Source organism: Xenopus tropicalis, chromosome 2, assembly GCF_000004195.4.
Source record: "Xenopus tropicalis strain Nigerian chromosome 2, UCB_Xtro_10.0, whole genome shotgun sequence".
Lineage (NCBI taxonomy): Eukaryota > Metazoa > Chordata > Amphibia > Anura > Pipidae > Xenopus > Xenopus tropicalis.
In genome coordinates this window covers 41,006,590-41,030,797 of record NC_030678.2, presented here as the reverse complement: position 1 = coordinate 41,030,797, position 24,208 = coordinate 41,006,590, and the positions used below count along the sequence as shown (strand labels likewise).

The 24,208-nt window shown below is 42.1% G+C and overlaps 1 protein-coding gene across 3 annotated transcripts in view; it reads left to right on the top strand.

Annotated features, from left to right (window-relative positions):
* Positions 1-24,208, top strand: part of slc51a-like.1 (organic solute transporter subunit alpha) — a 59,243-nt gene that overhangs the window by 15,341 nt on the left and 19,694 nt on the right. For all 3 annotated transcript variants that reach the window (XM_031895659.1, XM_031895658.1, XM_031895657.1), the window contains 4 exons: positions 303-414; positions 2,597-2,743; positions 5,562-5,667; positions 7,196-7,342. In XM_031895659.1, coding sequence (XP_031751519.1) covers positions 303-414; positions 2,597-2,743; positions 5,562-5,667; positions 7,196-7,342 — 512 coding nt within the window. The remainder of the gene's footprint in view (positions 1-302; positions 415-2,596; positions 2,744-5,561; positions 5,668-7,195; positions 7,343-24,208) is intronic.

Sequence of the window (24,208 nt, the reverse complement as noted above, 5' to 3'; positions counted from 1 at the left end):
GAACAAGGCACAAGTTTAGAGGTGAATGTATTGACACAAGTATACAAATCCATTTAAATAGCTTCTGTGCTTTTTTGTGCATTTTTGAGCCCTTGTAGAGTTACCATAGAACTGAAAGGGAAACTATTATGTCTTAGCTGAACTTTTTATTCAGTGTTATTCTCACCCATACTAAAAATGATTATTTAAAAAATTATTCATTAAAAAAGTTACAGACCTTTGAATATCTGAGAAGAGCAAATGTACATGAAGCTGCCTTGTGTCATTTCCTTACACAACTGTGCTCTCTGTCCCATTTGTAGAAAGACTTTATTCATCCTGAAGCTGGGTACATTTCAGTTTGCCTTCCTACGGCCGGTGCTTATGTTTCTGGCTGTGGTTCTTTGGACAAATGGAACTTATATGATTGGTAATGTAAGTACTTCTGTATGTGACTGTGTAATGATGACATGTTTCTTAGAAAAAAATGTCTCCAACCAATTTGTCAGTTGCTGTAGGCCAGGGGGCTCAAACTCAATTTACCTGGGGGCCGCAGGAGGCAAAGTCAGGATGAGGCTGGGCCGCATAAGGGATTTCACAAAAAATTGGCTTTCAAGGGATAATGCAAGGAACAGTGGGCGGGAGCTGCTGATTGCGGAAATGACGTTATGCCATCATAACAGTTATTATGGGAAGACGTTCTGTGTGCACAATTAGCTCCTTAGCAGCTAATAGTGCACACAGAACGTCTTCCCATAATAACTTTTATGATGGCATAACGTCATTTCCGCAATCAGCAGCTCCCGCCTGCCCGCCTTGCATTATCCCTTGAATCGCAATAAAAATCGCGATCCATTCATTGCTTTTGAGAAGGCGTTGGTGCGGGCCACAAAATATTGTACCGAGGGCCGCAAATGGCCCGCGGGCCGCGAGTTTGAGACCCCTGCTGTAGGCAGTGCAGCTCAGTTCTTAGAACAAAAACAAGGTATCATGGTTCATAACCCTGTCCTCTGTGTTTTGAACTCCTTTAACAGAATATCATGCAATAATGGATTTTAAGCAAAAATATAACTAAACGATTAGAGAGAGAGATACATTGTGTAGAATATATATTTGTGTCTTTACCACTGGTAGAAATATGAAGGTTGCTGTACTATTTCTGCCACAGTTTCTTTTAGCACCTGTTCTGCAGTGACGCTCTATTGTTACCGAGTTATACATTGTGTTCTGGGATAGCATATAAACTTAAATATAAAAGTTGATAGTTACATAATTACATAGGGTTGAAAAAAGACCAGAGCACATCAAGTTCAACCCCTCCAAGTTAACCCAGCACACACAACCTATACTGACCTATCTATACACTCACAAACTATATACCAACATCAATACTAACTGGAGATATTAGTATCACAATAGCCTTGGATACTATGCTTGTTCAAGAACTCATCCAGGCCCCTCTTAAAGGCATTAACAGAATCTGCCATTATCACACCTCTAGGAAGGGCATTCCCCAACCTCACTGCCCTCACCGAGAAAAAAACCCCTAAGCTGTTTCAAATGGAAGCTCCATTCCTCTAATCTAAAGGGGGGGGCCTCTGCTAGGTTGATAATTTCTATGGGAGAAAAGAACATCCCCTATCTGCCTATAATTCCCTCTAATAGCTGATAGTGTGCTGCCTGTTTATGAAACTGGCTTTTCCCTGTATCATTAACTCCAGAGAAACTTGCATTTTTTCCCCGCATTGAGTTGCACTTAAAACCATTTTTCTAAAAGGTACTTAAATCCAAATACGCTCATGCACATCTGTATAGTTTGCTTGGCACCGTTTAGTGCAGGGTTCAGTAGCTCCAGGGTTCAATAGGCACAACTTGCACAAAAAGAATAGGTCACATGTCATTCGCATGCCAAACACTGGAAATGATGCTCGAAAGACTTTATTTGGCCAGAAAGACGTTTATTTGGGCAAAATAATTGCAACTGTAGTAGGCACAGCACAACTGTGTCAATGTGTCAAGAGAATTGCTGCACTGTAGGAAACAAACATGGCAATTGAGCACAAAATTGCACTTTGCACACTGTGGCAAGCTAAGTGAATGCATCCTAGTATGTTATACCTGGTACAGCATGTTCTTCCTGTATGTTATGGGAGTTCCATGACCAAATTAAAGGCCAAGTGCTTTGATACAGATCATGGAACTCTGAGGTGACCTCTAATATCCTCATATTTTTCAACAGGGGACCCATTATATATTATAATAACCAAGTTTCATGAGTGTGTTATGTGACAGAATTACTGAATTATTACATCAGTAAGCACAGATTCTAACTGATGACATCCGTAGCACTGATACACAGTATCTAGTAGAAATAAGTCTAAAACTGATATAATTTACAGGAGATTCACAGCTTTTGTGTATTATAGACGAATATATTCCATGCAGAGGTTCAGATCAGGAGTTTTTTTTAATGAAGTAACTTATTTGATTGATATGAATGATGGTTTATGCTCAGATTTCCACAGTCAAATTATATTGCAATTATAATGTTATATGAGATGTTTAACAACTACAACAGTTGACTGATAACATTTTTTTACTTGATGCTTTCTTCCAGTCATCTCTGGATAGCGCTACAATGTGGATTAATGTCGCAATTGCTATTATGACAATAACAGCTCTTTGGGCAGTTGGAGTTATGTTTAATTTAGTAAAGAACACCTTGAATGACAAAAATATTGTTCCCAAATTTGCAGTCTATCAGGTAAGACAAGAAACATCATACTGTGTAAATGAATGTTTAAAGGGGAACACTGGCTTCTGAACCAAAATCTGTTAAAGAGCCCCACAGAGGCTCCTAGTATACCTATCACTGTAATCTGTTCATTTAAAGTATGAATAGATACCATTTTTTATGCTGAAATCCAGTTGCAAAACAGGTATCTTTTTGCATAAAAGAGTATGACTACAGACTACATAACCCACAATGCATTGCACTGTGATTTGCCTTTCCTTTTTGACATTGCATGTGCAGTGGATTGTGGGATTGGGAGAATGCAGGCTGAAGGCAGGCTGAGGACAGTCAAATTCTGCCAGATCAGCAGGAGTACAGGGGGGCTAGGCTTAGGTAACTGTTCCAAACCATATTATTACATTCATCATGAAATGGCTGCTTATTTGAAATTGATGTATATTGCAAAGTTGCTTGAAATTATGTTTACTTTTTAAAAAGCTCAAGTTGTGTTTGAGTGGAGTTCCCCTTTAAAATAGCCTTGACAGCTACAGACATTCGTAATAATTCACTAAAAAGATGAGCAGAGCTTTGCAGGTTACCAGTGCATTTTATATTGTATTTACTTCTCAAAAATCCAAAATAAGAGGGTACCATCTGCTTCTCAGCAGAAAAGACAAAAAGATGATGTTGCTTATTTTGGTCTGACTTCTTGGACTGCATACAGGCAAGGGCATATATTTATTCTCCAGGATCTAATGTATAACAAATGTACAGTGGCGCCCTGGGGTAATCTTTACACCATTAGCAATTACGTAGAAATTTCATAACCTACGAGCAACCAGCATAAATACCGTTCATCTGGACAGAATGTTTTTATCATTGTATAAGGGCTTTAGTAAGTATTTCATCTAGCAGGGATACAGGCAATTTTTGCCAAATATGTGTCACTTTATATACATCCTGTGATTTTTTTTTTTTTTTTTTTTAAAGGTGTTTATTTTCTTTTTTATAACAAACAATACAACACATAAAGACATTAACTACAGTAGAGTGCTGCTAGTAACATTTTGCAGTCTAGTTACATGGTACAGTGCTTATACATCCTGTGATTTAGCTAAAAGTTAACAAGTAGTTTCAAAATAATGGCGACCATAAACCTAACTCCTAGAAGTTATTCCGATAAAGGAGAAAGAACACTTTTCTATATTCAAAAACTCACATCATCTCTTCATGTGGTTTCACTGTTAAAGGGGACCTGTCACCCCAAGACATAACTCCAAATTATTTTCTATATTGTTAGTTAAGCAAAATAAACGTTACCTACGCTATATAAATAATAAGCAAGCAGGCAGGCACCATTTTGTTATGAAGGCAAACCTTGTATCATGCCAAAATCTTGTGTATGTGCCAGTATGGGGGACCAGATGCCCATGCACTGGCTACATAATTAAATGATGAGGAGGGAGGGGGAAAGTGAGATGTGCAGTTGCATCTAGGTAGTGCTGAATGGAGAGCTAACGTTCTTGTCTGCCCTGCCTCTATGCCTAAGGCATAGAGGTGGGGCAATCAATATATGATTGACAGATGGGATTGTTAAATGCCTTTATAATGGGTTTGGATGTGTTAATATAAAAATGAATTTGGGTTTCATGTTTAATTTGAAAATGACTTTTATTATACAGCTTTTTATGCCTGGGTGACAGGTCCACTTTAAATTCCTCAGATTATTTTAGCTTCCTCCATCTTCAGTCCTCATAGGGAGCTGACAGCTTAGGTGCCAAGCGACTTTAATAATGGAGACACCCTTATTTTGCAAACATACTGTGAACATATTGTTAAGGTAAATATAGTGAGTAACCATTATGGAGTATTAATCATTCAGAAAAAGAGCAGCCAGTATAACTGATATTTAGCAATACCCTTTTCATTTTAGCTTCTCTGCGCTCTCTAAATTGTATAATACCCTTTTTGTGAACAGCAAAATATTGTACTGTATAATTCAGTTAAGGCCCTCTAGCACCTTATAGCCAAATATTTAGGCCATGTTATTCCTATCTGTGTATTATGATGTACTTATCTATTTGGAGAGGTTAAAGGACCAGGCTTTGATGTGGAATATCATGCTAGAGATCCTGGTTTAATTCCCTTTGGAGGAAACAGTCTGAGCTTACAGCTATTTTTCATGTATTGATTTGAATATTGGTATCCACTTGCCTCCAGTGATCCTAAGGTGTTCCCTGCAAATATACTGCTCATTTAGCTTAGTTGTATTGGCAGTCCTGCAACTGCCATAATGTAGATATATAGATTTGCCACATTAGTACCGCCTAGAATGAAATATTTATTCTGCAGAAACCATTTCCATTACTGAATAAACAGTTTTAGAAACTTTCTCTGTTTGTTTAAGATAGCAGCTGCCATTTTAAGTAGCTTCCTTCCTGCTCCAGCTCTGGGGGGGAGGGTTCTTAGCGTTCTGGTGGGAGGTGGAGCAGGAGAGAGGAGAGAACTGCTCAGACTCTGGCCCCGGGAATTAAGGATGTTTCTGAGAGAGGAAGTCAGACACTGGACCATCATGTTTACAAAAAAGAGACAAGAAATCCTGTGTTTCTTTTGATAGAGGACACAGTGCAGCATTACTTTAAGTGCTTATGGCTGTACGTACATAGACCTTTCTGATAACGCTTACTTATATTTATTTTAAAGGAGAAGGAAAGGTAAAAACTAATAGCACGATTTCTAATTTACTGCTACATTGAAAGAGGCACAAACCATACAAAGGCTGATCACCATATTTCCAATTTGCCCTCTAATATGTATAACTGTATATTCTGTGTTTTGTGTATTACAGTTTACAGTCATTCTGAGCCAACTGCAAACCGCAGTCATCAATGTTCTTGGTACAATAGGTATAATCGGTTGTGAACCTCCTCTCCCTGGTCCATCAAGGGCTTCATGTAAGTACCTTCACTGTTCCCAAATGTAATTATTTCATGTTATGTTTGCCATGGCATAGTGACATTATATTGTGAGAAAGGAAACTGCCCATTCAGATTTCCTACAATCCTCTCCTTTCACGTCACTCAACCTGAATCCTTCCAGGCTCAGGTACAATCATTATACAAACAAGGTTGCCACAAAGATAGACCAAAAAACGTCCAACTCTCAACGTTACACTTTAAAACTTGCCCTGCAAACATTCCCAGTGTTAAATGTCCCTCCAACAATTAGATACTTATATCAGTAGGGTCAGGGCCACCATAAGAAATCTTGCAGGCATCAAAATTGCCCTGCCCTTCAGCCTCTGTCCTGTGTATGTTCTATGCTGAATACTTTTCCTTTATTCTGTTTGTAGTGATTGATTTAATTTTACTAATGCCTCCCCAGCCTAACCTTGGTTTATTCCAACATCCCAAAGTTACTATTTGAATTGAACTAAACGGCTTCATTTCATTTGCTGAACTGCTGCGTATCTCCACATGCACACAAAATCACATATAGCCAATTTTCAAGTAATCTGTAAAACTATAGAATGTCTCTCCTCAGGCAGCATATCATAGAAAGCCTTTCCTTGTTTTAAAGAAGAGTGGAAAGCTGACAGTATTAAGAGTCATGCACAACCTATGAGTATATTTTAGATGCAGGTTGGAATTGTTATGGTTTTTGAATGCTTACATCTTTTTTTCTGCAGCTTTTAAAGGGGTGGTTCACCTTTAAGTTTTTAGTGTGTAAGAGAATGGCCAATTGGTCTTTATTTTTTATTTCTTACAGACTTTTAATTATTTGCCTTTTTCTTCTTCCCTTTTTCAGCTGTCAGATGAGGGTCAACTATTGCTCTATGAGGCTACAGTTTATTGTTATTGTTACTTTTTATTATGTATCTTTCTATTCCGCCCCTTTCCTATTCATATTGCAGCTCTTATTCAAACCACTGCCTGGTTGCTTGGGTTTTGGACCCTAGCAACTACATATGTGCTGAAATTTCCAACTGGAGAGCTGCTGAATAGAAAGCTAAATAATTTGAAAATCCACAGAAAATAAAAAATGAAGAGCAATTGCAAATTGTCTCTGAATATCAAGTTCTAAATCATACTAAAAGTTAAATTTAAGTTGAACAACCCCTTTAAGTACAGCAGTTTACTATTATGCAGTTGCTAGGGCCACCTTCACCAAGCAAATAAGACATTTTTCCCATGCTAGATGAATAGGAGATTGCCTGAACAGAAAAATAAATAAAAAAAGTGGTTAAATGTCGGTTCATGCTAAAACTTAATACAAAGGGTACCTTTATACAAAGAGCAATGTTCTAATGGGTGCAAATAGCTACAGTATATATGTTTTGGCCTGTAGCCCATCTATTTGATGCTAGGGTACTTGAACTGCAACTCCCAAACCCACTGAACAGACAAAGGAGGATGAGTGAGCATTCTTGCCCATTGATATATATATATATATAAATATAAATATCTTCTTTTTGTTTGCCAGACATGAACCAGCAGCTTCTCATTATGGAAATGTTCCTGGTCACAGTCATCTGCCGAGTGCTGTACCGGAGGAGATATGATGATAAAAATCTTTTGGAAAACCAAGAGACCAATGATAATTGCAAAGCTTTGGAAGATGGACCCCAAGGTGTTTAAGTTTAAATGGCACCAAGACACATTACACTCTCAGTGGATTATTCTGTGCAAGCTTTAAATCTCACCCTTTGAAAAATATGTACAAATATCAGTGCAGTAACTATGTTGCCTGACCAATAGGAACGTACAGTGCAGCTGTGTCTGTGCCTGACCAACTGCAATGTATAGTGCATATGTGGCTCTGCTTCTCTGGAAATGCTAACCCTGGTCTGCCAGAAAATCCAGTGCATTTATGGTTTTGTGCCTCTGGCAATGCACTGACTGCCCAACTATGTACAGTGCAGCTTATGTACATTCTAATTCTAAACTTGCCAAACACACAATGTCCCCGACGAGCATAGCCAACTATACTGGCACACAATGTTGGTGGGCTGCCTCTGTAAATATGTAGCTGGGTCCCTTTCTGTGTCTTTTTGTACTTGTCCTTTTCACTTTTTTGGGCGGGTGGTCTAGGAATACCAAGTATAAATATATCTTGTATGTATTTAATTTGGGTGTACTTGTTAAGTGTTTGAAGGTACCTTGGGAGATCTTGAAAATAATGTATTTATATGGCTAAAAAATAATATTTCATGGGAGTGAGTATGCCTATGTCTTAATACTGTTCACCTCTTTTCCTCTTCCTCTATTTACTTCCAAACTCATTTGCTTCTGAGTGGAGGCCTCCTGTCTGCTTTGGACTCTTCTGTTTGAGCACAGGGGCAGTCAAATGGCATTGTGTACCATTAGCCACAGAGAGATGCAGAACAGAATGGCAAATAATTAAACACACATACAGTACAGCAACCAATTGTATAGTTGCTTAGAAGCTGCTGCTGTCACCTCCCAGAGATGGGGGGCCTATTCAGCAAATGTCACTGAGCAAGGAGATTTGTTGGATATTGGCATAGCTGTAAACCAAGATGGCTGCCTGAAGAAACACTTAAGAACACTTACCCCATACTATCCAGACCCTCCAAAGTCAAGGGCCCCTCTCTGTTTAAGAAGCCCCAAAAATAAAGTGCTAGACTCAAAAAACAGAACATTTTTATTTGTTTAAATACTATGGGCCCGATTCACTAAAGTGCGAAATAACGTGCACTATTTTTAACGAGCGCTAAAAATTTTACCGCTTCTTAATTTTGGCGACTTTTCACACGATTCACTATTAGTACACTTGCGCTATTTTACGTGCGGTATTTCATGCGATATTCTTGTCGCGATAAATAGCGTGCACAGTATTTTCCGCATGCACGCTATTTATCGCATGCGCTAATTGTCGCGACATTACGCACGCGACAATCGGCAGCATAAAAATGGCGACATTTTGCCCTGGGAGAGCACAGAGTGCTAGAGAGGTGCTGTATAAAAGTTTATTTGCAAAAAAACCCCCAAAAAACCATAAAAATAAAAAAAAGTAAGAAAAAAAAAAGAAGTGCTAGAGATAATAAAATGGGGGGGGGCATCTAAGAATATTTAGCCAAATACTTAGGGGTCCGTTTGCTAAAGTGGCTTAAATTAAGTGGGAGATTTTAGACACAGAATAAATGGCAAATATGTTATGGGCACTTTATTAAACGGGGACAAATATAATATTGCAATTATTCAAAAACATTGGATTGGCAGTTATCCCACTCGCCAGAAAATACGCTACGTACTAATTAACGCAAGTTTTACTATTCAGCAAAATGGGCTAAAGAAAAAATTGTTGGCAGAATATTTGCAAACATTTAACCCATATAGCATATTGATGCTGTTACTGATAAATGTAAGAGTGTAGGGGAAACTACATGAAAGTATAGAATACCATATCAAGGAAGGATAAATAATGACACATTACTCAGTTTAAAAGTATAAAAGTATAAAATTTTACTAGAAAAAAAAGGGGGGGGGGGAACTTAGGGCTTGCTTCCCTTGAGTTCCTCAAAGTTCCTCCTCAGTTCGGCCACTTCCCCCCGGAGCTGGGCCCTCACATTGTCCAGGTCCTCCTGCATGGACCGATGTGCTGGGCCAGGAGAACCTGGTGGCTGGCATCCGGGGGGCTGGGGGGGAACTCAAGGGCCAGGGAAAATGGGGGCAAACTGGTGGAGGAGTAAAGGGGGGAGGTGTCCGGGGCCTCCATGGCCTTGGCGGCCTCCTCAGCCTCGGGGGCCTGGGTCAGTCCTGGGGCCTGGCTGGGTCGGTAGAGCCTGGAGGGCCTGGGGTTGGGCCTGGGGAGGAGTCGCCAGCTGAAGTTCTGTGAAATAGTATTGCAAGATGTTATTTTGTGTAATATATTATATATATATATATATATTCATACACCATCATAAATAACGGGGTCCCTCACAACAACATTTTTTGGGCCTCCCACGCCCCCAATGGCCCCTCCCCCTGTGAACCCTCACATCAATACAAAGGACACACAGACATTGTTAGCCAGGGCCCCCTAAAACATTCGTGGCCCTTCCCCAAATGACTCACACTATGGGCTGCTCCCTGCTGCTTCCCCCCTGCTTTAAACTTATTTATGCATATGTATTTGAAAATAGATGTGTGTATATTGTGACAAAAAGGTTTGTCTCAGGGAGAATTGCCTGTTGGATGGCAGGTATATAGCACCCAGGCTGAGGTACTGGCTTCTTTAAATCTCCAGGGCAGGAGAGGCTAGGACCCTGAAGTATGGCTAAAGAATGCTGGAGCCAATTAGGCAACACCTGAAGCAATTAAGGGGAGCCTGTGTGTGAAGCAAGTGTTCAGTTTTCTGTGTGAGTCTGTGAGGGGTGGGCTGGACTGGTGGCTATCTCCCCTGATTCTGGGACTCCAGGAAAGGACTGCCAGGCATTGGCAGAGAGAGACTTTCGTTATACCCTTTGTGGAAACTACTGTCTGGTGAGACTTTGTTTTGTTGAACTTTTGTTACTTTCAAATACCATGTGGTGATATGGTTTGCTATGGGAAATAAAGCACAGGCAGGAGCCTGACCTTTTTGGTTGAAAACCAGAGTTGCCTGTCTCATTTGTGAAGCCCAGATTTTCATCCGCTACCGGCTGCTACCAGCTAAGTCCCCACAAAGGGTGCAAGCCTCATTACAAAAGATGACGTCAGAGGATGATGTGGAGGCTCCTCACTATATTTGAAAGAGTGGCAGAGCAGGAAAGTCTTCCAACGGATCAGTGGGCAGGGGTAATTGCTCCTTTTCTAACCGGTGAGCCCCAAAAGGCTTATTTTGATTTGAACAGTGACAATGCCAAACAGTACCCAAAGCTGAAAGCAGAAATATTGGCCCGGTTGGGAGTAACCATGTCCATGAGGGCACAGCGGGTACATGCCTGGGCATTTGATGCTGACAAACCGGTAAGGTCTCAGATGCATGACCTAATACATCTTGTCAGAAAGTGGCTGCAACCAGAGGAGTCAACTCCTTCACAGATGGTGGAAATAGTGGTCCTTGATCGTTTTTTGCGTGCTTTACCAGTGCGGCTACAACGCTTTGCAGGCCAAGCTGATCCAGCGGATGCCAATCAAATGGTGGCCTTGGTGGAGCGCTTTCTGTCCACAGAGGGCTTGCTGCAAGGCCCATTGGCTAAAAGTGCTGGCCCTAAGAGTCAAAGGGCACCGGTCACAGGTAAAGTAGCGCCGGCCACTAAGGGCTGGAAAGATACCCCAAAAGGCAGACCGGATGTGGTAAGGCCTGAGAGATGGCAAAATCCTAAAACAGACTGGCAAGTTAAGGATAAGGGACAAGTAATTTGTTTTCGCTGCCAGGAGCCAGGGCATATGGCAGCCAGTTGTCCCATCATCCAGGAACCTATGGACTGCAGCGCTGCTCAACCACATCTGTCTCTATTTGCTAAAACTGTGTGCCTTGCCCACCCTGGTTTAGAACTGGAGCGACAAATGTGTACTGTGAAAGTGGAGGGACATGAAGTGTCTGCCCTACTGGACTCTGGAAGTCTGGTAACACTGGTTCATGCCAGCCTGGTAGACGCTCGGAAGTTACAGTCATACCAGATGGGAGTTATTTGCATTCATGGGGATGTTAAAAGTTATCCCACTGCTATACTGTCATTTGAAACTGCTAGCGGAATCTGTATTCGTGAAGTAGCAGTGGTAAAAAACTTGTTGCATAATGTTATATTGGGACGTGATTTCCCTGTCTTTTGGGACTTGTGGGGCAAAGTGAAGGGGCTTGCAGGGGAAGATGTGCCTTCATTCTCCATTCCTCCCATCTGCCCTAAACAAGAGCCAGAGGAGGAAGAGGTGGCCTCAGTGGCCATACTCACAGAGTGTCCTGAGCCTTTAGAGTCTTGTTCCCCCATTGAGGCTGTAGGGGTGACCCAAGATGAAAAGGGAAATTTTCCCCTAGAGGTGTTAGCTGGGGATACAGAGTTTCCCTCAGAGTCCTCCGAACCGCCCGCTATGCCGGATTTGGAGGTTTCTCGGGATAACTTTGGCACATCCCAGATGAGGGATCCTACCTTGTCCAAGGCTTGGGAAAATGTTAAGGTAATTAATGGTGAACCACAGGAACCGGGTGTTGAAAGTATTTTTCCCCATTTTTCCGTCAATCGGGATTTGTTATACCGTGTTGACAGGGTCCAAGGTGTAAGAGTAGAGCAATTAATAGTGCCCCAACCCTATAGGAGAATGGTGTTGGATCTGGCCCACGCTCATGCCCTGGGGGGTCACCTGGCACAGGAAAAGACCCAACAACGAATACTTCAAAGGTTCTATTGGCCTGGCATTTTTTCAGAGGTAAAGCGGTACTGTGACTCTTGCCCAGAATGCCAGCTCTCTACCCCAAGGCCCCACTTTCGTAGCCCTTTAGTGCCACTGCCTATCATTGAGGTCCCGTTTGAAAGGGTTGCAATGGACCTAGTAGGGCCTCTACTAAAATCAGCCCGGGGGCATCAGTATATCCTCATAGTAATGGATTATGCCACCTGGTACCCAGAGGCGGTACCTTTAAGGAATACTGCCTCTAAGAATATTGCTAAGGAGCTGTTTAATATGTTTACACGTACTGGCATTCCCAGGGAAATCCTCACAGATCAGGGTACTCCCTTTATGTCAAGGGTTATGAAGGAATTGTGTAAACTGTTGAAAATTAAGCAACTAAGAACTTCTGTGTACCACCCCCAAACAGATGGTTTGGTAGAGCGCTTTAACAAAACTTTGAAAAACATGTTAAAGAAGGTTGTAGATAAGGATGGAAGGGACTGGGACTGTCTCTTACCATACCTTATGTTTGCAGTTAGAGAGGTGCCCCAGTCATCGACTGGTTTCTCGCCCTTTGAGTTGCTTTATGGGCGTCACCCCAGAGGTCTCCTTGATGTGGCAAAGGAGACCTGGGAACAAGAGGCAACCCCCCATAGAAGCGTAATTGAGCATATCTCTCTTATGCAAGACAGGATTGCTGCTATTATGCCCCTAGTTAGGGAACACATGCAGCAAGCCCAGGAGGCCCAAAGTCGGGTTTACAACAGATCAGCCAAGGTGCGAACCTTCAACCCTGGGGACCGGGTATTAGTTCTTGTCCCAACCGTGGAGAGCAAGTTCCTGGCTAAGTGGCAGGGCCCGTATGAAGTGGTGGAAAAAGTGGGAGAGGTGAACTACAAAGTTCATCAACCCGACAAAAGGAAAAAAGAACAAATCTACCATGTAAACTTAATAAAGCCCTGGAAGGACAGAGAAGTCCTCTCGGCCGTAGTTCAGCCCCTGCCCCATGACCAGGACGGTTTTCAAAAAGTAAAAATAGCAGAAACCCTGTCAGTAGCCCAAAAGCAGGACGTCAGGGAGTTTCTGCAAAGAAACACTGATCTGTTTTCAGACTTACCAGGTTGTACCAATGTAATAAAGCATGATGTGATTACTGATCCCCAGGTCCGGGTCCGTCTTAAGCCCTATCGGATCCCAGAAGCCCGTAGACAGGCAGTAACCGAGGAGGTGCAAAGGATGCTGGATTTGGGGGTAATTGAGAAGTCCAAAAGTGAATGGAGTAGCCCCATAGTACTGGTTCCTAAACCAGACGGGTCTTTGCGGTTTTGCAATGATTTCCGGAAGGTAAACGAAGTATCAAAGTTTGATGCCTACCCCATGCCAAGGGTGGACGAATTAATTGAACGACTGGGTCCTGCGAGGTACATAACGACTCTTGACCTAACTAGGGGCTATTGGCAGGTGCCATTGACAGAATCAGCTAAGGAGAAAACAGCCTTTTCCACTCCCCAGGGGCTGTTTCAGTACGTCCGAATGCCCTTTGGGCTCCAAGGGGCCCCAGCAACTTTCCAGAGGATGATGGACCATATTCTTAGTCCTCATCAGCTCTATGCCTCCGCCTATTTGGATGATGTAGTGATTTTTAGTAGGGATTGGCAAAGTCACCTCCCCAGAGTACAGGCTGTGTTAAATTCCATTAGAGATGCAGGCTTGACAGCAAACCCCAAGAAGTGTGCCATAGGCCTGGAAGAGGCCCGTTATCTTGGGTATACTATAGGGCGGGGTGTCATAAAGCCTCAAGTAAACAAGGTGGAGGCCATTAGAAACTGGCCTCAACCTGTCAACAAGAAGCAAGTGCGTACCTTCCTTGGTATGGTCGGGTATTATCGGAGGTTTATTCCGAATTTTGCTACAATGGCTGCCCCTTTAACAGACCTGACAAAAGGGAAAGAGTCCACAATGGTTAAGTGGGGTGCAGAGACAGAGAAGGCCTTCCAAGAGTTGAAAACAGCTTTGTGTCAGCAACCGGTGTTGGTTGCTCCAGATTTCACAAAGCAGTTTATGGTCCAAACCGATGCTTCAGGTGTTGGTGTAGGCGCTGTCTTGTCCCAATTGGTTAGGGGAGAAGAACACCCAGTGGTTTACTTGAGCAGGAAGTTGAATCCAGCTGAGAAGAACTATAGTATTGTGGAGCGGGAGTGCCTTGCAATTAAATGGGCACTGGAAGCTTTGCGATACTATTTACTGGGCCGTCAGTTTGTACTCATTACAGACCACTCTCCTCTAACTTGGATGTCACAAGCAAAAGAAAAGAATGCAAGGGTGACACGGTGGTTTCTTTCCTTGCAGAACTTCAACTTTAAGGTGGAACATCGAGCAGGCCGGCTGCAAGGTAATGCAGATGCATTATCAAGGTCCTACTGTATGGTTGTAGGCAGTGTCCGAACCCACAGGCTCGAACAGAGGGGGGAGGTATGTGACAAAAAGGTTTGTCTCAGGGAGAATTGCCTGTTGGATGGCAGGTATATAGCACCCAGGCTGAGGTACTGGCTTCTTTAAATCTCCAGGGCAGGAGAGGCTAGGACCCTGAAGTATGGCTAAAGAATGCTGGAGCCAATTAGGCAACACCTGAAGCAATTAAGGGGAGCCTGTGTGTGAAGCAAGTGTTCAGTTTTCTGTGTGAGTCTGTGAGGGGTGGGCTGGACTGGTGGCTATCTCCCCTGATTCTGGGACTCCAGGAAAGGACTGCCAGGCATTGGCAGAGAGAGACTTTCGTTATACCCTTTGTGGAAACTACTGTCTGGTGAGACTTTGTTTTGTTGAACTTTTGTTACTTTCAAATACCATGTGGTGATATGGTTTGCTATGGGAAATAAAGCACAGGCAGGAGCCTGACCTTTTTGGTTGAAAACCAGAGTTGCCTGTCTCATTTGTGAAGCCCAGATTTTCATCCGCTACCGGCTGCTACCAGCTAAGTCCCTACAATATATATACAATAGGAAGTGCTGGGAAGCTGCACACCATAAGGAACAATAATACCTGGGTGCCTGTGGCAAAACAAAATCTAGACAGGCATGGGGTGACGGCACACACAGGATTTTGACAAGGAGTCACAAAGATGTGAAATAATATTCAGAGGTTTATTGTGACCAACGTTTCAGTTCCTCACTGGCATTATGGTTGAACGTGATGGACGTATGTCTTTTTTCAACCCAACTTACTATGTTACTATGTTACTTTCATCATCCCTGACATTTCTTACATTTGTACCTTTAGTTCAAATTACTTGCTAAATCTTTTACTGAACGTATACTGTAAAAGCATAATAAAGTACAATAATTACCTTCCACAATTTCAGCAACCAGTTCTGGGCTCCTGCGCTTCAGGTCAGACCACAGCCGCTGGAGCTGGGGGGGGTCCACATCAATTTGGAAGCCCCCAGCAACCCGGCTTGGAGGTCGCGCAGGATTGCCCTCTTCCTTTCGTGGACCCCTAAGTCCCCCAGGGGCGGGTCGTCATATCCTGCACGCAGGAGCATGCTGATAATGTAGCGCCTCTCCCCTGGTAGCAAGTCAGAAACCCCAGGCATGTCCTCTCAGTTTGGTGGCTGCAGGCTCAATGACACAAAATGGTCCCAAGTCGCACATGTCACAAGATTACAAAATCGCCACAAAATGTCCGCAAGTCGCGAGATTACAAAATCGCGATAAAAAGAAATCGCCAAAATATACATAGTAATGTATTTTGCGCGACAAAATATACTCCGCTACAGTACAGTATATTATCGCGACAAAATATTCACCGCTATAGTACTGTATATTTTGGCGACAACATATTCACTTCTATAGTACTGTATATTAGTAGCGAAATTCCATACATGCCAAGACTTTAGTAAAATTGAGTAAATAACACTGTAAGTCCATATTTTGTTGCCACAAACTCATTTACTGTACTTTTCTATAATTTTTCGCCTGCCTGTAGTAGGTGTTAATTGTCGCATAGCCGAATGCGATATTTAGCGCGCCAAAGTTATAGTGAATCATGCGATCGTATTCTTTTCAGCGCGGAAATTAACGCATGCGGTAAAACTAGCGCGAGAAATACCGCATGCGAAAATGGCGACTTATCGCACGCGATAATACTATGGTGAATCGCGCGCTAATTATCGTGTCTTTTTTACCGCAAAAAAGCGTGCAATAATTTTTATCGCACTTTAGTGAATCAGGCCCTATATATGATATATGACATCACATGGCATTGAGTTATGCTAACATCTTGTTTGTTTGTTAGTATTGTAGCACCTAATGTCTTACTGCCTATTGTTTGTCACTGATGTGCAAGAACCAGTGTATAGCACTTTTGGCACAAGGGAACCCTGTACTTTACATCCACCTTGAAACACCCTGTAAAGCGAGAGTTAACACCTTAGTTAGCATTGCAGCCTAGTTTCTGTGGTAAGTGTATCCCTGAGAGCACAACTGCAGACAGAGGGTACTTCGGTATAATTTTTTACTGAACATATATCTGTTTTTAATATATACAGTAATTGTAATAACAATAATGGTTTGGGATTTGGAAAAATGGTGCTATGAGGAACTTTTAGGGAAAATATTGGAAAATCGTCCCCTATAACTGGAAGATATACTGGTAGCTATAACAGGGAAGTGACTAGGACATGGCAGGCTATGGTAGGGCAGGCTATGGTAGGGCAGGCTATGGTAGGGCCAGGCCATAGCAAACTCTAGAGGGAAATTATTGCATTAAGTTGTACTGCACACAGAGTGCTAACTGAAGTGTGACTAGTTATAATTCTGATACCAAAAGGCCTTCTGTGTTATGTGGCCAATGTCTGTTGTTTGTTTGTTATTTTGTTCTTACTTCAAGGAAGGCTGATATCAGGTTAGTGCTAAAACCAGGAGTTGGGTTCCCACCTGCCCAGTTTCAATCCGGAGAGCTCTGTTTAGGAAACCGGGCAGGACTCTTTCAGATTGACAGTGGCGATCAGCCAATCCCCAAATCATAGCCCCACTCCCCACGTCATAGACCATGTCGACGCCATGCCTTGTCCCTGTGATGTCACCTTCCCGCCCCCTGCCCTGGTTTCCCCAGTTAGAAGGTGGCAACCCTAACTGGGGGAAATCGTTATAATTAAATTGTCATTCAATTCTCTCTCCCAAGAGTAGTTATCATCACTTCCCATTGGCCCCCTTAACCAACAATAAGGTCCTTATCTCTTCCCCTTGGCTTGGGGTCCATACGGGTGCAAAGTAGCCTATTGCCCAGTATCCAACTGAGAATGCCAGGGGCCCACCAGAAAACCTTAGGCCAAAAGCCAAGTTTCCACATTATTATTCCTTTTGTTCTCAATATCTATATTCTCTTCTTCTCTTTATCATGTTATCTGTTATCATCACACCTTCTCTCCATTGCTCATCTTTGTTCTCATAAAGAAAAACAAAATGACCAAGTTATCGGCATACAAGGCATAATGGGGCTTATTGGTGAGGCTAAAGGTCCCCATGCACGGGCCGATAGTAGCTGCCGATATCGATCCCTTGGACCGATTCATCAGCTTATCGGCCCGTGTAGGGGCAGAACCGAGGGGCCTGGCCGATCGATATCTGGCCTTAAATTGGCCAGATATCAATCGGCCAGGTTAGAAAATCCAGTCGGATCGGGGACCACATCAGCTCGTTGATGCGGTCCCCGAACCGACTGCCCCATTGCCGCCCACATAATCTGATCTAATTATTTTTTTTTTTTACCTAAATGCTCCCCGATATCGCCCACCCATAGGTGGGGATATCGGGGGAAGATCCGCTCGCTTGGCGACATTGCCAAGTGAGCGGATCTGCTCGTTTATGGGGACCTTAATCAAGACCAGATACCAATTCAATGCATAATGCCCCAGCACACATGCCAGGATAAATCCAGCAGCAATTTCATGTAAATTACATCCTAGAACATCTTGTAGGAGAAACCTAATGCCAGGTCATATACATATATATTACCATAGAACACATCACAAAATTATTTCAGTGTGGATTTTATACATCAGGATAAATACAATGTAAATTCCAGAAACATGGTAATATAAATATAGTGTTAATTTCATGAATAACAATGTATGCTATCCTTATGTATAACACCTCCATCCTGTGTTTTGGAAGACAGCCACCCCAAGCCTTCAATAAAGTCCACAGGCCTAGGACTATGTTGTAGAGTTTAAATACATATAGAAAACCCTTTCAATGTTTATTAACAACCAAGGGTGGAGATCTTTATATATTTTATATGTCGTATTTGTGAGACTCTGGTTTGGTAAGAGGCATATTCATAGGACCACCATAGGGTGAGAAATTGGGGATCAGTGTTATACCCCACCCAAGTAATTAAGGGGAAATGAAATACAAACTATTTATGAATAGGCTTTAAGTGAAAGTGGGGAGACTGCATATTACCCTGGCCTACAAGAAGTCCAGGTGTCCGAAGGAAATGCTTAACAGTACCTGCTTGATTCATCAATATTACTGTTCTAATAAACCTTAATGTGAAATTACCTGAATTCACAAGATTATTTTTCTTTACCCATAAGGACGCTAAAGCTGTTCATCCACATTTTGCCATAATTGAATCACCCCCTGCAGTGTAATAAATGATTTATTAGAATTAAATAGACAGCCAGGGGTGACAGATATTGCAACAATATAAAGGTTCCAGCTTGGCACTTCACTGGTGTGCATCGTCCCTAAAACAACATTAAGTATTTATACACTGTAGGGCTCCTGTACCATAGGCTGAGATGCTCTCTGGTGAGCACCGCACTGTGTAAATCAATACCAGCCTATGTCAGGAAATAATAAGTGGATACAAAATGAAACCAGAATTAAATGAGAGGACTTAAAGCTTGTAAAGGGCAGGAGCCATAACATGCAATAATATATAGGGTTATCCACTGGAACCTTATGTAATAAAATCTAATTATTAACATAAGTGTCATAGCTGGGGTTCTGCAGGATGACTCTGAGAAAATAATATACATTATCAATGGATCTAAATAAGCCACGAGGGGAATTACATGACACCGTAAGTACAATGATAGCATTGCTCTTTCCTGATTTGATTCATGTTGCAGAAAACACAAAGTGCATTCAGAACACAAAAACTTGGCCCTAGGCACGAGTGGCGGCTCTGTACATGAGATAAGGGAAGATGAATCACTATATGAACAGTAAATGTAGTGAATCAGCCGTATTTCTTGCATGGCCTGATATTTAATGGTGGCAAGTCTATTTCCTGTAACTATTAAGACTACTAAAACCCTGCTGTAATGCATGGGCCACAATACCCTCAGTTTCCCCTGGAGCTTTGTACTTAATACAAGGAGATACCTATTCTGGCATACACAGGCATATCCCCTCCCCCATACTTGTTGAGAATCTCCTTGATTTAGGGTGAAGACACACAGAGCCAGGCCCGGATTTGTGGCGAGGCCACAAAGGCCTGGGCCTAGGACAGTGTAAATGTAGGGGCGACATGGCCCACAGCAATTTAGCTCACATACGGAGCGATGCGAACTTCTCCCCACCGCTCCGTATGTGAGTTGAAATGGAAGCACTAATGTACATGCACGCGCAGGGGTGGGTGCGAATGGGGGCAGCCTCAGGCACCCCAACAACTAATATGGCGCACAGAGCTGCCACAGCATTGTCTATGGCAGGGTATTTCCTGGCATTTAGTAGCCATGAAAAAGTAGCTGCTACTAGTAGCTCAGTGTATCTTCACCCTTAGGCCCGCTCGCTCAGTCACCTGCAGTAACAAGTCCCACTGTAAGAAAATTACACCTAACTTACTTGCTTTGTTGAAATGGGTAGAAACATCACCCAAACACCTCAGATAATTGTCCTAAGCAATGGAGCAGGAAAAAACTTGCCAATTTGCATCAAAAAATTGCACCTTGCTCACTTTTGTCTCTTGTTCATTGTCCTCGAAGGTATCACATAAAAGATAATCTAGAAAATAACTTTAAAGGAGAAGGAAAGGTAAAAACTAAGTAAGCTTTATCAGAAAGGTCTATGTAAATACAGCCATAAGCACTTACAGTAATACGGGAGGAAATTCAAAAGAGACTTGAACATGTAAAGGTAAACAAAGGTCCAGGGCCGGATGGGATTCATCCCAGGGTATCAAATGAGCTGAGCGCTGTGATTGCCAAGCCTCTTCACTTAATTTTTCAGGATTCATTGAGGTCTGGCATGGTGCTGAGAGACTGGCGGATTGCTAATGTGGTGCCATTATTTAAAAAGGGATCCCGTTCTCAGCCTGAAAACTATAGGCCTGTTAGTCTGACATCAGTAGTAGGAAAACTTTTGGAAGGGGTAATAAGGGATAGGGTACTTGAATACATTGCAGTTCACAATACTATTAGTTTGTGCCAGCATGGTTTTATGCGTAACAGATCTTGCCAGACTAATTTAGTCACCTTTTATGAGGAGGTGAGCAGGAACCTTGATGTTGGAATGACAGTTGATGTCATCTACTTGGACTTTGCTAAAGCGTTTGATACAGTACCTCACAGAAGGTTAATGATCAAATTGAGGAATATTGGCCTAGAACATAATATTTGTAATTGGATAGAGAACTGGCTGAAGGATAGAGTACAAAGAGTGGTTGAAAATGGAACATTTTCTAATTGGACCAGTGTGGTTAGTGGAGTACCGCAGGGGTCAGTCCTTGGTCCTTTGCTTTTTAACTTGTTTATTAATGACCTGGAGGTGGGCATAGAGAGTACTGTTTCTATTTTTGCTGATGACACTAAATTGTGCAAAACTATAAGTTCCATGCAGGATGCTGCCGCTTTGCAGAGCGATTTGACAAAATTAGATAACTGGGCAGCAAACTGGAAAATGAGGTTCAATGTTGATAAGTGCAAAGTTATGCACTTTGGTAGAAATAATATAAACCCAAACTATCTACTGAATGGTAGTGTGTTGGGGGTATCCTTAATGGAGAAGGATCTAGGGGTTTTTGTTGATAACAAGTTGTCTAATTTCAGGCAGTGTCATTCTGTGGCTACTAAAGCAAATAAAGTGCTGTCTTGTATAAAAAAGGGCATTGACTCAAGGGATGAGAACATAATTTTGCCCCTTTATAGGTCCCTGGTAAGGCCTCACCTTGAGTATGCGGTGCAGTTTTGGGCTCCAGTCCTTAAGAAGGATATTAATGAGCTGGAGAGAGTGCAGAGACTGCAACTAAACTGGTTAAGGGGATGGAAGATTTAAACTATGAGGTTAGACTGTCGAGGTTGAGGTTGTTTTCTCTGGAAAAGAGGCGCTTGCGAGGGAACATGATTACTCTGTACAAGTACATTAGAGGGGATTATAGGCAGTTGGGGGATGTTCTTTTTTCCCATAAAAACAATCAACGCACCAGAGGCCCCCCCCCCCTTTAGATTAGAGGAACGGAGCTTCCATTTGAAGCAGCGTAGGGGGTTTTTCACGGGGAGGGCAGTGATGTTGGGGAATGCCCTTCCTAGTGATGTGGTAATGGCAGACTCTGTTAATGCCTTTAAGAGGGGCCTGGATGAGTTCTTGATCAATCAGAATATCCAAGGCTATTGTGATACTAATATCTACAGCAGGGGGCTCAAACTCAATTTACCTGGGGGCCGCAGGAGGCAAAGTCAGGATGAGGCTGGGCCGCATAAGGGATTTCACAAAAAATTGGCTTTCAAGGGATAATGCAAGGCACGGCGGGCGGGAGCTGCTAATTGCGGAAATGACGTTATGCCATCATAACAGTTATTATGGGAAGACGTTCTGTGTGCACAATTAGCTCCTAAGCAGCTAATTGTGCACACAGAACGTCTTCCCATAATAACTGTGCCTTGCATTATCCCTTGAATCGCAATAAAAATCGCGATCCATTCATTGCTTTTGAGAAGGCGTTGGTGCGGGCCACAAAATATTGTACCGAGGGCCGCGAGTTTGAGACCCCTGATCTACAGTTAGTACTAGTGGTTGTATATATAGTTTATGTATGTGAGTGTATAGATTGGTAGGTGTGGGTTAGGTGTGCTGGGTTTACTTGGATGGGTTGAACTTGATGGACACTGGTCTTTTTTCAACCCTATGTAACTATGAGTCCTCTATCACAAACACAGGATTTCTTGTCTTCTTTGTAAACATGTTCTTGGGTATCTGACTTCCTCTCAAAGAAAAATCTGGCCCTGAGCAGATGTCTCCTCTCGCCCTTTTGCTCCCCCCTCCCATAAGAATTCACCCCCCCTCCCATCAGAATGTGTGCTCTGAGCTGCCAGCAAATAGAGCTGCAGCACTGAAGCTAATGAGACCAAGCTAAAATGGCAGCTGCAAATTTAAACAAATGGAGGGAGGGAGCTTCTAGGGCTGTTTACTCAGGTGTGGTAAAGCTTTTTGCAGAATAAATATAGCTTTCTAGGTGGCACTAATGTGGCTAATCTACTGGCAGTAAAATGCCAAAATGCTACTTCTCCTTTAACCTTACAATACGAATAATGAAATTATATTTCCAGTTTGAGTATTAGAATGGCAATCTTTCTTTACTGCTTAGTAACAAAAAGAAAATTGAGGCTTAAGCTTTCAACATGCACAAAATTTAGTTTATATTACAAATATTGTAATCCAACTAGATTTAATTGATTATTATTTGTTATGCTAATAAAACAAATCGGATGAACTGAAGAGCAATGATTTTTATTGACATAGTGTAACAGATGCACTTTGTGCTTTCATTCTATCACACATTACTGTTTTCTCCTTAGTTCGCCTTCTGCCATCTCCTTTTCTCCCATTTAGATTTTATCCTTTTCATGCCCTTTCTCTCTCTTACTGTCCCCTCTCATTCTGTTCTGCTGGGAAGTATTTCCCCAGCTCCTTCTCTGTCATTTTTCTTCTCTGTTTAAGCTCTTTTCTCCTGTATCATGTCACATTACTGCCATATACTGACCAGCTGGACCAACCCCAAAACTTTTTGCTGCTTGGTTCTCACACTTCCTTTCCTCTGATACCCCATTCATTATTCTAGGTGACTTTAACATTCCCATTGACAATCCTTACAATCCTGTCTTTCATCTCTTTTTATCTTATCTCTGTGCTCAGACTCTCTAGATTCTGCTTAATTTCCATTTCTCCTCCCCCCATTTCTGATAATAATCTGCTTACATTTCAACAGTTCCCTCAACAGTTGGGCAACTAATTGGTCTTCCCTGTTAATTGACCTATTCCCCCAAAGACTGATATGTCTCCAGTACTTAACAAATGTTGTTGCTAGGTTCATATACCTCGGCAACCTCTCCTGCTTTGCCATGCCACTCTACCAGTCTCAGTACTGGCTTCTACTACCATTTAGACTAAAATTCAAACTAATGACCCTGACATTCAAAGCAGTTTACAATTTTGCTCCTTCCTGTATCTCTGAACTTATCTCCAGGTATTTAACAAATTGCTTACTGCACTATTCTACTTATCTACTACTCAACTCACTCATTACCAATTGACATGCTGGCATTTAAGACCGCTAGGGCTGCCCCTTTTCTCTGGAATTGCCTCCCACATTCCAACTCATAATTTCTCTGCCATAAACATTTTCTTAAAACACATTTCTTTTCACACTTTATTTTTTTATCTGCTCCCCCTTCTGTCTCCCCTGTCCCATTGATATTTTCTCACCCTCATGTCTTCCTTTTTCACCCTTTTCTCTTTTGCTGACTCCTTCATCCCCTTTCATGAGCTACTCTTCTTTTTCATTTTCCCTTCTAATTCACTACTTTACTATTTTCTGTATTATTTCTCATCTCATATTCCTTCTGCTGCACTCCCTTTCTTTCTATCAGCCTGTCCCAAAATAGTATTTTCAAACACATGTGGCCAGTTGCATTGATCTGTTATGTATCCTATGGTACCACCTGTATCCCCCCCAGTGGCAGTTCTGGACCTGCAACACACACATTTTTCCATCCCCCCATATTGATAATTAAAAGTCTTTTATTTTTAATTGTGAATTTTGAGTTTGTTAAACCTACATAATAAACCCAATATAATTGTACCAATATTAATTCATGCAGCTTTGTTAGAATAATTTACACTTGTTTTATTATTACTGAGAAAAAGGGATTAATAAAAACAAAGTCAAATTATTT